General features: G+C 41.1%; 1 protein-coding gene across 7 annotated transcripts in view; it reads left to right on the forward strand.

Moving 5' to 3' along the window:
• Window positions 1–720: 720 nt before the first annotated feature.
• Window positions 721–16,128, forward strand: part of MPHOSPH9 (M-phase phosphoprotein 9) — a 61,895-nt gene continuing 46,487 nt past the window's right edge. For 3 of the 7 annotated variants that reach the window (XM_029056413.1, XM_029056416.1, XM_029056415.2), the window contains exons 1-7: window positions 721–774; window positions 7,211–7,499; window positions 8,375–8,522; window positions 10,059–10,112; window positions 11,478–11,567; window positions 13,467–14,005; window positions 15,125–15,251. In XM_029056413.1, coding sequence (XP_028912246.1) covers window positions 7,390–7,499; window positions 8,375–8,522; window positions 10,059–10,112; window positions 11,478–11,567; window positions 13,467–14,005; window positions 15,125–15,251 — 1,068 coding nt within the window. In that variant the 5' untranslated portion in view covers window positions 721–774; window positions 7,211–7,389. Of the gene's footprint in view, window positions 775–7,210; window positions 7,500–8,374; window positions 8,523–10,058; window positions 10,113–11,477; window positions 11,568–13,466; window positions 14,006–15,124; window positions 15,252–16,128 lie in introns of those variants that run through there. The other 4 variants (XM_029056417.1, XM_029056419.1, XM_029056414.1 and 1 more) reach the window with 3 other exon arrangements.

A 16,128-nucleotide genomic window follows, 5' to 3' on the forward strand; every position in this document is an offset into this window, starting at 1 on the left:
TGCCATTATTATTCATTCATTCAATAGTATTTATTGAGTTATATTGAATAATGATATTATTATTATTATTCCAAGCGCTTAGTCCAGTGCTCTGCACACAGTAAGCAACATGTAACTTAAGTCACTTAACTTCTCTGGGCCTCAGTTCCCTCATCTGGAAAATGGGGATGAAGACCGTGAGCCCCACATGGGACAAGCTGATGATCTTGTAAGAGAAGCAGCGTGGCTCAGTGGAAAGAGCCCGGGCTTGGGAGTCAAAGGTCATGGGTTCGAATCCTGACTCTGCCACTTGTCAGCTGTGTGACTGTGGGCCAGTCACTTCACTTCTCTGGGCCTCAGTTTCCTCATCTGTAAAATGGGGATGAAGACTGTGAGCCTCAGGTGGGATAACCTCATTACTCTGTATCTACCCCAGCGCTTAGAACAGTGCTCTGCACATAGTAAGCGCTTAACAAACACATTATTATTTTATTAGTAAGCGCTCAATAAATACGACGGCCTGAATGAATGAATGCAGCCAATGAAGGAGCGCGCTGAATGATGGACAGGTCTCCCGTCTGAGGTCCCGCCCCCTCGCGCCTCTACAGACCAATCGCCAAGAGGAGGAGTCGGGGCGGGAACGCCCCGCCCCCTCCTGGTGAATGAAGGGGCCGACAGCCAATCAGGTGAGTCGCTTGGAGCATGCGCGCTCGAGGCTAACGGTGGGCCGTCCCCCCGCCCCCCGGCCCCTCCCCCAGCCGGCTTTTCGAGAACCGCCGCGGGACAGATGTCCAGGTAAGAGGGGCCTGTCGGGCGGGTGAGCGCGGGGGCAGCGCTGAATCCCCCGGGGGCCTGGGAACGGGTGCCACCGTCCTGTCCCTTTGGTGGGAGAAGAGGCGGCAACGGAGCCCCGTTGGTGCAGGGAGCCTGACCTGTAGGGGGCGCTGTATCCGGCCCGGGCGGCGCTTCCGGCTCGTGAGTGACAAGGCCGCGGTCCAATCGCAGTGCGGCTCTGGGCCCGGGGGGTGGGCCTTCCGCCCGCCGCCGCGGCCCAGACGTTTCTCGGCCGAGTTTCCGGCCTTGTCTGCTTTGCCCTGCCCTTTGCTGCGGTGGGGCCGCCAGCGCCCTCACTTTCGTTCCTTAAAACCCCCTTTTCTACCCTCCACCCAATCCCTGCCTTCCTTCGTTCAATTCAGTCGTACTTATTGAGCGCTTAACTTCTCTGGGCCTCAGTTCCCTCATCTGTAAAATGGGGCTGAAAACTGTGAGCCCCACGTGGGACAACCTCATCACCTTGTATCTCCCCCAGCGCTTCGAACAGTGCTCTGCACAGAGTAAGCACTTCATAATAATAACGTTGGTATTTGTTATTATTATTCTCTGTGCTTCAGTGACCTCATCTGTCAAATGGGGATGAAGACTGAGCCTCATGTGGGACAACCCGATGGCCCTGTATCTCCCCGAGCGCTTAGAACAGTGCTCTGCACATAGTAAGCACTTAACAAATACCAACGTTATTATTATTATTTTCTGTGCTTCAGTGACCTCATCTGTCAAATGGGGATGAAGCCAGTGAGCCTCACGTGGGACCACCTGATGACCCTGTCTCTCCCCCAGGGCTTAGAATAGTGCTCTGCACATAGTAAGCGTTTAACAAATACCAACATTATTCTTATTCTCTGTGCTTCAGTTACCTCATCTGTAAAATGGGGATTAACTGTGAGCCCCACGTGGGACAACCTGATTACCCTGTATCTCCCCCAGCACTTAGAACAGTGCGCTGCACCTAGTAAGCGCATAACAAATATATTATTTTTATTAGTAAGCGCTCAATAAATACAAACTGAATGAATGAAGCCAGTGAAGGAGCGAGCTGAGTGATGGACAGGTCTCCATTATTATTAGAGAGCATTGTACTAAGCACTTGGAATGGACAATTTGGCAGCAGATGCACTCATTCATTCAGTCGCATTTATTCATTCATTCAGTCGTATTTAATAATAATGTTGGTATTTGTTAAGTGCTTACTATGTGCAAAGCACTGTTCTAAGCGCTGGGGGGATATAAGGTGATCAGGCTGTCCCTCACGGGGCTCTTCCCATTGTACAGATGAGGTCACTGAGGCCCAGAGAAGTGAAGTGACTTGCCCAAAGTCATACAGCTGACAAGTGGCAGAACTGGGATTAGAACCCATGACCTCTGACTCCCAAGCCCGTGCTCTTTCCGCTGAGCCACACTGCTTCTCTTCAATCGTATTTAATAATAATGTTGGTATTTAAGTGCTTATTATGCTCAAAGCACTGTTCTAAGCACGTGGGGGATACAAGGTGATCAGTCTGTCCCTTATGGGGCGCACAGTCTTCATTCCCATTTTACAGATGAGGTCACTGAGACCCAGAGAAGTGAAGTGACGTGTCCAAAGTCACACAGCTGATAAGTGGTGGAGCTGGGATTCGAAACCATGACCTCTGACTCCCGAGCCCGGGCTCTTTCCACTGAGCCACGCTGCTTCTCTAGCAAAGCACTTTCTCTGTGTAGAGCACTGTACTGAGCCCTTGGAATGGACAGTTGGGCAACAGATAGAGACCATTCCTGCCTGATGGGCTCATACTCTAAACGGGGGAGACAGACAACAGAACAAGTAGTCTGGTGTCAATAATGGTATTGACATTATGGTATTAATAATAATGGTATTAAGTGTTTACTATGTGCCAAGCACTCTTCCAAATGCGGGTACTTATAAGGTAATCAGGTTGTCCCACCTGGGGCTCACAGTCTTCACCCCCATTTTTACAGATGAGGGAACTGAGGCACAGAGAAGTGAAATGACTTGCCCAAGGTCACCCAGCAGACAAGTGGTGGAGCTGGGATTAGAACCCACGGCTTCTGACTCCTCAGCCCGGGCTCTTGCCACTAAGCCAAGCTTCTCTACTATCAATAGCATCAAGATAAATAGAATCCTAGATATAGACACATCATCAACAAAATAGTCATAAATATGTAAATAAGCACAAGTGCTGTGGGGAGGGAAAGGGGGAAGAGCAGAGGGAGGCAGTAGGGGGAATGGGGAGCGGAGGAGGGGCAGAGTGAAAGGAAGTGAAGTGACTTGCCCAAGGTCACACAGCTGACAAGTGGTGGAGCCGGGATTAGAACCCATGACCCTTCTAGGACCCTTAGAACCCTTCTCTGCTGCTTAATGTGTGCAGAGGACTGTACTAAGCACTTGGGGGAGTACAATATAAAGTAGTTCGTGGTGGGCAGGGTGTGCATCTTTGTAGTTGCGGTGTAATAATAATGGTATTTGTTAAGTGCTTACTAGGTGTCAAGCACTGTTCTAAGAGCAGGGGTAGATACAAGGTCATCAGGTTAGACCCAATCCCTGTCTGTCTCATATGGGGCTCACAGTCTCAATCCCCATTTTACAAATGAGGGAACTGAGGCCCAGAGAAGTGATTTGCCCAAGGTCACACAGCAGAAACGTGGCAGAGCCGGGATTAGAGAAGTGAAGTGATTTGCCAAAGGTCACACAGCAGTCACGTGGCAGAGCCGGGATTAGAACCCATGGTCTCCTGACTTCAATGCCCGGGCTCTGTCCACTATGCTATGCTGCTTCTCGAGCGCTTAGTAGAGTGCTTTGCACACAGTAAGCCCTTAATAAATGCGGTTGGGTGAATGAGCAGTAAACAGACACATGTCCTGTCCACAACGGTGCCTGTAGTGGCTGCCTTTTAGAGATGAAATTTCTCCCTCCCTCCCGCACCCTCTCTGCCTTATCCGAGGTGGGCTTCGCCATCCAGTATCGAAGCGTTCTTTTTTGAGAACCCTGGTTTGTCTGCAGTAATAAAAGCCTTCAATTGACATGTCAGAGAGCTGTTTCTCTCAGCCCCAATACATTTTCGAATGACCGTTTGTTGGATGTGGATGAATTGTTCCTGAGGAGAACTATTCTGTGACAGTTAACCCACTCCAAATTACTCCTGTGTTGCCCACAGTTTGGGCTGTTTAGTTGTGTCCATATTTTCCCATCGAAGGGGTTAAATTGATTTTGCCCCAGAGGTGGGTCACTCACATTTGGGTCTAGATGCCTTTTTGCTCGCTAAGGGCAGGGAACGTGTCTGCTAATTCTGTTGTCTTGTACTCTTCCAAGTGCTTAAGGCAGTGCCCTGCACATAGTAAGCACTCAATAAATACCCTTGATTGATTTGTAGATCCGATTTTCGATCGATTTCAGATGGATTTGCTACATTGAAGAGGGTCCAAGCCCATGAGGGGAAATCATTCCAGTTATGATAGTTTATTTTCATATGGGATGCCTACATTTAGGGATTTAGGGATTAACCAGAGTAGCATGTGATGATGCGTGTGTTGGGACATCATTTGCACCATCTTGTAGCATTCTCCTCGAGACCATCCAAACATAGAACACTTTTTCCAGGGGAACCTCTGATGGTCACTTGCTCCAGGATCTTTCCCTTCCTAGATTTGTGGGAACAAAATTGCCCCTTCCTGACTGCCACAGGACAAGGTGCAGGAGGATAGAGGTCAGATGCTTCAAATGCCAATACCCATCATAAAGGTGGTGGATGCTCGGTTTGTATTGGGCAGGGTGCAGACCAACTGAAAATCAGCTGAATGCCCCCCTAATTTTTATGAATTTCTCATCACTGCTGCTGCTGTAGAGAGTAGCATGGCTTAGTGGATAGAGCACCAGCCTGGGAGTCATTCTTTCGTTCATTCAACCATATTTATTAAGCTGTGTGCAGAGCACTGTACTAAGCACTTGAAAAGTACAATTCGGCAGCAGAGACAGTCCCTACCCAACAACGGGAGTCAGAAGGTCATGGGCTCTAATCCCGGCTGTGTCCCTTGTCTGCTGTGTGACCCTGCGCAAGTCACTTCACTTCTCTGAGCCTCAGTCACCTCATCTGTAAAATAGGGATTGAGACTGTGAGCCCCATGTGAGACAGGGACTATGTCCAACCTGATTTACTTATGTCTACCCCAGCACTTAGTACAGTTCCTGGCACATTGTAAGTGCTTAACAAATACCACAATTTTTATTATCACTTAAGCGCTCAGTAAATATGATTAATTGAAGCACCTTTCACATTCTGGAGGTGGGGTTTCCTTTTTCCTACCCCTCAGCATGGTTTCTAGACTGTTCTCCCCGCTAGACTCTAAGCTCATTGTGGGCAGGGAATGTGTTGTCATATTGTGTTCATTCATTCATTCATTCAATAGTATTTATTGAGCGCTTACTATGTGCAGAGCACTGTACTAAGCGCTTGGGATGAACAAGTCAGCAACAGATACAGTCCCTGCCGTTTGACGGGCTTACAGTCTAATCAGGGGAGACGGACAGACAAGAACAATGGCAATAAACAGAGTCAAGGGGAAGAACATCTCATAAAAACAATGGCAACTAAATAGAATCAAGGCGATGTACTTGTAGTGTTGAACTCTTCCAAGGCTTAATACAGTCCACTGCACACAGTAAACACTCAATAAATCGATTGATTTATATGGCAGCTGGATGGCCAGCCAGATACTTCAGCTTTACCAGCCCAACGGTTTCAACTTTAACAGTACTGTCCTCCCTTATTGCACTAGCCGCCAGGATGCCCTAGACTTCATTGCACTTGTCGTTTTGGAATGGGGAAAATGGGAGAAATAGGGGAATAGGGAAACGATTTTAAAAGCCACTATAGGGGAAAGGTGAAGAAAGTTTAAGGAGGGGAGGGAGTTAGGGGGCTGGGGAGCAGGGGGGCTGAGGAGAGAGTTGTGGTTAGCCGTTCATTCATTCATTAAATCGTATTTATTGAGCACTTACTGTGTGCAGAGCACTGTACTAAGCGCTTGGAAAGTACAATTCAGATAGCCAAGCAGATCATTGAACTGACTCAATATAAATATATTAATATTAATATTATTAATAATAATGTTGGTATTTGTTAAGCACTTACTATGTGCAGAGCACTTTTCTAAGCGCTGGGGTAGATACAGGGTAATCGGGTAGATACAGGGTAATTGGGTTGTCCCACGTGAGGCTCACAGTTAATCCCCATTTTACAGATGAGGTAACTGAGGCACAGAGAAGTGAAGTGACTTGCCCACAGTCACACAGCTAAGTGGCAGAGCTGGGATTCGAACCCATGACCTCTGACTCCCAAGCCTGGGCTCTTTACACTGAGCCACGTTATTGCTCATCTATAATCGAGTACCCAATTCTGGGTACCTTTGATAAAAATAAGGTATCCGATCCTCTTTCAGGACCCTATCCCCCATTTATAGTTCACCACAGTACTCTCCCAAGAGCTTAGTACAGTTCTTTGCACACAGCGCTCAATAAATACCATTGATGATAATACTGCTCCTATGCTGACATTGGCTCTTACAGCGTAGCTTTCAGAAACCAATTGTGCCGTTAGCCCAAGGGTTGACTAATATTATTTTTACTACAGTATTAAGTGCTTACTATGTGGCAAGCATTGTGTTAAGTGTTGGGGTGGGGGCAAGATAATTGGATCACACGTAGTTCTGTTCCTCATGGGGCTCAACCCTCTGATACCAGATCCAGATACCTCTGATCTTCTTGGTTAGGTACTTGCTGAAGTGTTTTGGATATTTTGAGGTGCCTTTATGAAGGAGGCCAAGTGTGTCAGCAAATGATTTGTCTCTGTAGACACAACAAAATAAAATTTCAGATGACCTCGATCCAATCAGATATTTTTTGGATGTATATTTTTTGTAACCGATTAACTTTGAAATAATTTATTAGTGAAGTAGTTATGTCAGATTTTAAAATAATTTTTAAATTTGGACATCACAAAATTGGATTTTGGTACTTTGGAAGGTTCAGAATGAATGTGCTTGTAATCTCTCTCTCTCTTTCTACATATGGAATTGTAGCCTCAAGACTCTCCATCTTCTCTTATTACCTTTTCAGGTTTTCTTCCCACTGTCCGCTAACCTGTGTTCTATTTCTTCTGTTTTATTGTCCGTTCCCTCGCCAATACATTTTAAGTGCCTTGTGGACTGTGACTGTCTACCAACTCTATTGTATGGTACTTTGCCAACCCCTTAGTACAATGCTCTTGCACACAGTATACACACAATAAACACCTTTACTTGATCCCAATATGCATTAGGTGGATTTGTGGAAGAGAAATGAAAAGTCGTGGAAATATTTAATTTAGTAGCTTTTCATTTTTGCCATCTCATTTTTTTCCAGAATCTGTCCGAAGTTTAGACCGTTCATGTTTCTGGATGTTAGGATCGGAAAATGCTCTTAGACGATGAAGCATCAGAGGATGAATCAGATTCAGTTTCTTCAAACAGTGAAGCTACCTTTTGAAATATGTGACCATTCTACATTTTAAATGATAGCAACATCCCTAATGGACATACATTATGGAAGATTTGGACTTGGTGAAAACTATACATGAAGCCTCTCCATCGTCTATAGAATCTGATGTCAGAAGTATTCATCATTCTGTTGGATGTAACTTAAATAATAGCAGGTAACATTGGAACAGAGTGCCGTATGAGACAGTTAAGTCGCTGACCTTGAGGCTATCAAAGTCTTAGTTATGCATTTACATTGTTCCCCTCTTCACCCACTCTAGTTATATTCAGCTGCTCTTTATGGTCAATTTATGATTTTTTTTCCCCCCTGAGGAGTGCTCATTAGCACTGTAATTTATATTGAAGACATTGATATTTTAGTCGTATTTGGGATTTAGTATCTCTTGGTATATTTTTCTTTCTTTAAAGTGTTATGAAACTGACTTAAAGTATCATTGAAAAATATTTATAAAATGTTGATTCAGCCACTTTTCTAAGCTGTTTTTTTAAAACTGTGTGGCGAATGTTGCCATTAATTCTGAACTAAAATTTCTTCACTGTTGAATATGTGATTTTTTGGCCCCTTCAGATGTGTTTCTTAAATTCACATTAAAAATTAGAAGATTTTCCCAGATTGGTGGAGTTATCTTTTAACTTGAGGTGAATTGTAGAGTGTCTCTGTGGTATGCAAGCATGCTTATCAACAGAGGAGATACAGAACAGAGTACATTTAGGTATACATCTGTCTATGTACTATGTACTTATGTCAATTGCATTGCAATTACTTGAAGCGGCATTTTTGCATTTTCAGGAGGGCTAAAAGTTCTTTCAGGAATTTTTTGTGTGACTACTTTTAACAATAAATAGATTGTCCCTTCTGTCTCTTGATTGCTGAGAGTATCTGTGATCAAATTTTGAAGGTTTGAGGTTACACTAGGTAGAACTAAATACCAAAAGCTTTTGTACTGCTCGTATGAATCGTTTAACTACTGCATTATTCAGCATTTTGGTAAATTGAAGAAAAGCATTTCAATTATTTATGTTTCAACAGAAGTAGTCCCCTCCTTAGTACAAATGGGGTATCCTCTTTCTCAGGGAAGACATCTGTAATTCAAGGTGCATTTGAAGTCTTAACCTCTTTTATGCAAGATCTACAAAACAGTGGAAGGACTGATTCAGAAATTTGGAGGAACTGTGAGGTATCTAATGCAAAATTTTATTTTTGAAATAATGAAATCTAAACAATTGTTAGACTACCTTTACTGACTTCTAAAAATGATAGCCTCTACTAGGTTGGAGGGTAGAACTAAAATAATGAATATTGAGGTGTATTGATCAAAAGTGTAAATAACTTGTTGGGTGATTAGGGAATGATTATGTCTATCGAAGAAGATGGCAAAATGTCTTAGCACTGACTTCAGATTCACAGTGACTCTATGTGTTATTGCAGTATTAAGAGTATTACATTCATATGATTCTTTTGTGAAATAGACTTCAGAGTGTTTTGCAACAGTTAATAAATGGTTATCATAATTTTTAGATTTGGTGACCACATACATACACGCATTTTGTTTTTAAAAAAAAGTTTAAAAAGCTGCTTCAAAGTAACCCTGTTTTCATTTTAAGCCTACCAAACATCAGAATGAATTTAGATTCTCTTTGTTTCCTGATCACCTTACTTTTCAAGGCAGTAAGCTCTTTTACCTCAGTCTCTAGATTTAGGAGTTTAATGTTAGGGAGCCCAGGTTATTTCTATAGTTAGAAATTTTGAGCAACTAAAAATATTCTAACTTCTGACTGCCCTTGATTAGATTTTTCATTATAGTGAATTTCACAGTACAGTCTGTATGAATAAGCAAGGAGTTTAGGTTTGATTGATTAGTATTTTTGGAGTTCTACAATTCACTTTGTGTTTCGATCTGTTGAACAAAATCCAAGTAATGTTTGTTGGAAAACTGTACGTTACCAATCCAATAAAGGTAAATCAAATGAAGGTTAATCTGAATTTATAACATAATGGCAACTTTCTCATGGAGTTCTTTTATTATATTTACATTATAAAGTTTTTTGAGTTATAATAATGAACCATTTCTTGGGCTCGATTTTTAGATATTAAAATGTTTTCCCTATTAAGCAATAGTTTATGCTAATTCCTTGTGGGCAGGGAACATGTCTACCAACCCAGTTATATTGTATTCTCCCAAGTGTTGAGTGCAGTCTTCTGCAAACGGTAAGCACTCAATAGATACAATTGATTGATAATTATGCTAAAGAAAATGTTTGCAGGGTGTCACTTAATGAAGCAATTTAAAATGAAATAGACTATTCAAGCCTTTTAACATGCTTTCCTAGGTTGTAATTTCAGGTTTGCATGTAGTATTTTGTAGCATAAGGTGGTGCCATTTCAAATAATGCAAAGCCTTCATTTATTAATAAGTAAATCCTAGCTTTCGCCTACTGCTTTTCCATTTTTGAAGTTAAAACTTAAGTTCAGTAACAGGATGTGGTGTCCACAAAGCACTTATAGTTAGAATATTTTACAACTTCTAACAAAACTTAAAATATTTTTATCAATTGAACGATAAAATTTTGTAGAGTTCAGTTAGGCTCCATCCCTCTAGGGAATCAATAATTCAAAGGTTCCTTTAATTCCTTGGTATTATCATATCTGTATGATTGAAAACATTCTTCAGAAAGTATTGTTAATTAGTAATGAAGGTCCTTTTTCATCTCAGCAGTATGAAAATACAAAGATACTGTCATATTATGATGCTGAAGTTCAGTTCCAGGTAAATTCCCTGAAAAATTGGACATAATTGAGTACTAATTAGATGTACCTTTCATCCAAATCTCCCAAAATTCAAGCATATTGTCGAGTTGCTTTTGGTATTAAAAATGGGTAAATACAGAAAGAACCTGTAAAAAGCAAAGAAAAACTGAAGATATACTATAGTGCTGCCTGAGTTATGCCAAAAATCTTTCCAAAGCATATTGATTTGGATAGGCTGCATCTTTGTCTCTGAATTAGTATTCTTCTATCATGTAACATATCACTTTATGGGAACAATTATTTTGACTGCCAGATTAAAAATAATTTCTAAAATACACAACCCAGTGTAAACATAATCTTTTGGTAAGAAGATGACATTTCCCTCCCTAATTTTTTAAAAATATTAAACATGTTTTCTTTTGTAGGGGTAAAGACCAAAGGAAAAAGAAAACCCAAAAAGGGGCCTAATGAACCCAGTTCTCTCAGGGTCCAAGTTTATGCCCTGGAAATAAATTTGGCCCTTTGGAGAAGCATAAGGGGATCTTTTAGATCATTAGGAGCTGAACAGTGAATGGTCCCCTTGGTGTCTCAGGGTTAATACTCCTCTCCAATTTCCAAACTAATTGTTAGGGTTATGCATAATAAATTCCATAAATTGTACAGTGCTCAGCACACATGAGGAGCTCAATAAATGATATTGATTGTCTGGAATCATTTTGAGCACTGGGAGAGTTGAGTTCAGTTTTTTCAAGCATACTTAGGTATATAAGATGGATATTTTCTGCCAAGAACATTTTATGATTCACCTTGCTTTTTTTTTCCTCCTCTTCAGTCATGTCATATCTTTTAACTTATAAATAATCAGTGGCAAAGAGACTATTTTACCCCTCATTTAAAAAATAGAAGTACACAGCAAATAAAACCATGTGTGTATATGTATGTTTACAGATACCATTGCTATTATTACAATTTTGTGTTTATGGCTTCAGGAGGACAGGACATTGTTGAATCATGTAACTTCCATTCACTTGTGATGGGCACAGAAGTTGCAAGCAGAGGAACTCTTTTTAAAAAAAACCACAACTTTTTTTTCCTTTAAATTTTTTTAAAAAGCCCCAGCCAGGAGCCAAATGCCTTTCTGGAGCCTAGGGGTCCTTAAGTGGAACATTGAACATCTAAAAGCCAAAGTTCCCTTGACTACTGGTGGAGTACTCGATTTAGTCCCCTTGCTCGGATCGCCTTCATTGAACAAGCATTTTACTGCATTTTAGATGTGGTCAACTTTTTATTTTCATCTTATGCTTGTCATATTTTGTTCAAAAGCTGCTGTCTTACTAAAATGAAAATGTTGATGACTAAATCACTTTAATTTATGATTTAATAGATCAGGTGGTTGCAGTTATTCAGCTTGGTAGAGAAACAGTGTCAAGAGCAGATTGCTGCCCAGCAACAGCAATTCTACAGTCAAATCCAAGTGAGTAATTTTATTCACAATAATCTTAATTGGATGATTTCTGACTTTTATTCATATTTTCAAAATTTACAGGACCATTACCACAGCATACTTATTTATTAGTGTATTTCATGACAGCCATAACCTATGATGCAGTCAGGATATGTTCTGTGGAAATATCGTTGCTTTGTGAGTGTTTATACATGGGGTTACCATAGATAAGCAAGTCACATAAATTAGAATCTGTTCCAAAACCTTTGAAAAAGTAATATGAAATTCCCCCTCTAGATTCATGGTGGGCACGAAACATATTTACCAACTGTAGTGTATTATACTCTCCCAAGTGCTTAGGACAGTGCTCTGCACACAGTAAGTGTTCAATTAATTCCACTGATTGATGAAATTCTTTTACCTGCACTTTGCTGTAATGATACATGTCACAAAATTATTGTGTAATCTTAAATTCAAAGCATTTATAATAAATGAGGAGTTGTGAGTTTTGGCATTTGGGTTGCAGAAATAGAAGCATTTTTCTGACTTGGGGCAGAAGCTTTTTAATTTTAATGAATAATTTGTCCAATTTAAAGTGAACAGCCTTCTTTTTAAAACACCTTGTAGTGGATTAATTTCTTTTGAACGACTTTGTTCATCTTCAAACTCCTCACTCCATTAACTTTACTCCATTAACTTCAGTCATATTTATAAATGCCTAGACTCTCTTGAAAATTGATGCAAGACATTTTAATCCCAAGATTTTGTCTGGTGGAGGGGCACAACTGCTTTTTGTGTGTCTCCGCAACTTGCAGTGGTACATTAGATTGCTAAATAATAATTATAATGTAATATTTGTTAAATGCTCACTACGGTTCAAGGTAGTACACATTACTAAGGTCAGACACATCCCTGTTCCACATGGGGTTCACAGTCCAAGTATTATTATTATCATCAGTATTATTGTAGTTTTTCAGCACTATTTGTCAACTACTGTTCTAAGCGTTAGGGTAGATATAAGTTAGTCAGGTGGGACACAGCCCCTGAATCACATGGGGCTCACAGTCCAAGTAGGAGGGAAAACGGAATCCCAGCTCCAGCTTTTCTGCTGTGTGACTTTGGGCAAGTCACCTAATTTCTCTGTGCCTCAGCTACCTCATCTGTCAAATGGGGATAAAGACTGTGAGCCCTATCTGGGACAGGGACCGAGTCCAACCTGATTAGGTTGTATCTACCCTAGCGCTAGAAACAATGCCTGGCACATAGTAAGCATTTAATAAATAGCACAATTATTATTATTATTACTTCCCATTTTAAAGATGAGGAAATTGAGGCACAGAGAAGTTGAGACTTGCCCAAGGTCACATAGCAGGTAAGTGGCAGGGCTGAGATTAGATCCCAGTTCCCCCGACTCCTGATCTTGTGGGGTTTTTTTTACGTTCCCTGAAAGCCACTGAGGCCCTCACTGATTAATGTCTCTTCTGAATGAGGTGAATGAGGTTAACTCATTAACGTCTGCATCATCCATTTCTAAATTAAGTTGCCTCCCTACTTCAAGAGCATTTCCCTGGGGGCTTCTTCAACCCCTTGAAAATTTGTCCAGGGCTTCCTTTAAGATCCATTCATTGATATTTGCTTAATCTCTACCCAGGTGGGGAGGGGTCAGGGACGGATTTGTGTGCCCGTGGAACTAAATTGTAGTGTCGGGCTAGTGCGATGCATGAATAGAAGACAACACCAAGCAACGCTGACTGTTTCACGGAGGTGTTTTTTGTCATGGGATAATTGTAACCCGGGGTGTGGCTCATACTGTAGTCCATCAAACTTCAAAAAGGGATTAATATTGAATTTTTAATACTTGTAGGTTTCCTTTATATGTTTTCTCTTGCAAATGTACAGTAAGACATTTTACATGTATTCTTTTTTCAGCGTATACAAGAGGAGATCCAAAATTTAGTAAAACTGCAGATTAACAGTAGTTTGTGGAACCCCTGCAATGAAAACTCTCCCAACAAACTTGCAAATGCTTTTTCTACATTAGAAAGCCAAATGGTATCGTGTTCCGAAATCTGTGAGGGAAATGAGCACACTATTAGCCAACCTAATACTGAGGAACCTAAAATTAAGCCAAAAACTTCTGCTTCACATCAAGATAGTACCGTGGATAGTATTTCAGTGAGCAGCGGATATGGTACCTTCAGTGCCGCAGAGCTAAATCCCAACCCACGGAAAAACACGAAAGAGTTCATGGAGCGAAAAGAAGAAGTTTCCAAAGGACAAGATGAAGCATCTGTGGCATCGAAGGACCCATCAAAAGATAATATAAAAAACCAGAGAGTATGTATACAAACCATTGAAGAGTTTGGTTCATCTTTAAAAGAAGATATTTCTATGTGTCCTAATGAACTTGAGCATAGTTTTGCCGATGAAGCTAAGAGTTTTGAAGAGCAACTAGGAAAAACCAGCAGGTAAAGGATAAAAGCTTACCTAACTTGGAAGTGTTATACTTGTTGTTTTTCTGCTGAGTTTAGAAGAGTAAATGTTAATGCTTGCAAGAGGAGGATGGATATGAACAGGTATGTGTGTGACTTTCTGAGCTAATGTCAGTTTATTTGTGAAATTTACTTTTCAATTAGTAAGCCCAATTTAACTCCCCGTGAAAGGGAGACCAGGTTATAGTACTCCCAAGTAGGGAGGCAAATAGATACTTCTTTGGGTTTATGTGTGGAGTAGCACAGCTGTCTGTAGGCATTTGGCAATTTGAGGAAGATCATTTGACTTTACAGCCTCAGTTCTGGCTATGCATCCAAGAGACTTCTGTTTAGGTCCTCAAAGAGTGCCACTTTTCAGTTTTCTCTCTCTTTCCTCCTCTCCCTCTTTTTTCCCATATCTTCCAACCAAATTGCAGACTTCTTCCAGTGGATCTCTGTGGGGTTATCTCCCAGCCGGTGGCCCCCTTCATCCATCCTTAAAAGCCAGCTCTGGGAGAAAAGAGAGCATGTCAGTCGTACACACCCAACTCCTAACTTTGAACACAGGGATATTATATGGTATCCCTGAGCACGATCATGAAACACATGAATGAAAGGTGTGTGCCATATGGGAGTGAGATGACAAATTCATTTGTCCAGCAGTTGTGCTGGGGGCAGGAATAGCAACCAGTTAGGCTTCCTTTATGCTTACCTCCCAAGATAGAATTGGGTGCTGGGTTGGAGTGGCCACAGAATCTGCAGGCAAGGGTTCTTTCCTAGGTGGGAAGGAGGCAATTATTCTCTCGCTACTCTGGAAGACACATTGTTGGGACCTGGGGAACCAATGGGTGAGAACAAGACTCAAAAATTGTATATTTATTAAAAATGTAAATATTCATCAAGTATTTAAATGATGAACAATGAAAGAGCCGTATCGTTTAACTCAAGTAAGAAAAAAGCCCACACATTTTGAGAATACATTATTTTGAAAAGAATCGTTCTCTCTTGTTCCAAAAGGAACCACTATTTCTTTAGTCATTACAAATGTATTTCTGGATTCAGAGAATTTATTATAGAATGTTTGAAAGTGAAAAATATTTCTTTTCATTTTTATAGTAGTAAGTCTTTAACATCTTGGGCACAAAAGTTGAAACAAAACCAGCCAAAAAAAGCACACGTGGAAGAGGGAGGTTCCTACTCTATGCAAGGAAATGAACAAGCCAAGAAAGCAACAATTGAGAATGTAGGTAATAACTCATAACTGACGGTCATGTTTTGTTATTACTATTTGTGTTGGGAGTACTGCCTAGTGATCATTATTCTGTAATGTAACGCTCTCTTCATCTTACATATCGGCTCTCTTTTTGGACTTTAAGCCTCACGAAGAGCCCCATACCTCTGCTCCTCTAGGTGCAGAATCCTACCACTTTTGTTTTGTTCTCTTCGTTTTTACTTTGTGTCTATCTGCCCTCATCATGTTTTGGGGTTTTTATTGTTTCATCTCTTTTTATATGCCCCGTCAATCCCCTCCCTCTCTTTTTATATTTAGATTGGAGCCCCTTGAAGGGCTTGGGACTTGGTCAAATTCCCACCTGTGTTCTCTTTGCCAGCTCTTAGTTCAATCCTCAGCACATACCGAGCACTTAATAAATACTATCACTACTCCACTTCTTCACCCACTACTCATCAGCCCGCCCTCTTTGGTCCTCCCAAACACTCTCGACTCTCACTTTTCCAAACCCTTGGTTTTGCAGTTCCTCGGAGCTGGAATTCCCCTCTTTCCATATATTTGCTAGACCCCAACTCTCCCCTTCTTCAAAGCCCTCTTAAAATCCCACCTCCACGAGGCCTTCAATTAATTTACGGTGCCCTAAATCACTTTCAGCAAAATCTCATACTCAGTACTTATATATTTTATGCCCACTTCCATTCAGTTATTTATTGGCTATTTCATCCTATCATTATTATTATTATTCTTGTTAGGCACTTACTATGCTGAGTACTAAGCGCTGGGGTAGATACAAGATAATCAGGTTGGACACAGTCCCGGTTCCATGTAAGTAGGAGGAAATAAGAGTTAATTCACATTTTACAGTTGAGGAAATGGAGTCACAGAGAAG

This window comes from Ornithorhynchus anatinus, chromosome 2 (assembly GCF_004115215.2).
Source record: "Ornithorhynchus anatinus isolate Pmale09 chromosome 2, mOrnAna1.pri.v4, whole genome shotgun sequence".
NCBI lineage: Eukaryota > Metazoa > Chordata > Mammalia > Monotremata > Ornithorhynchidae > Ornithorhynchus > Ornithorhynchus anatinus.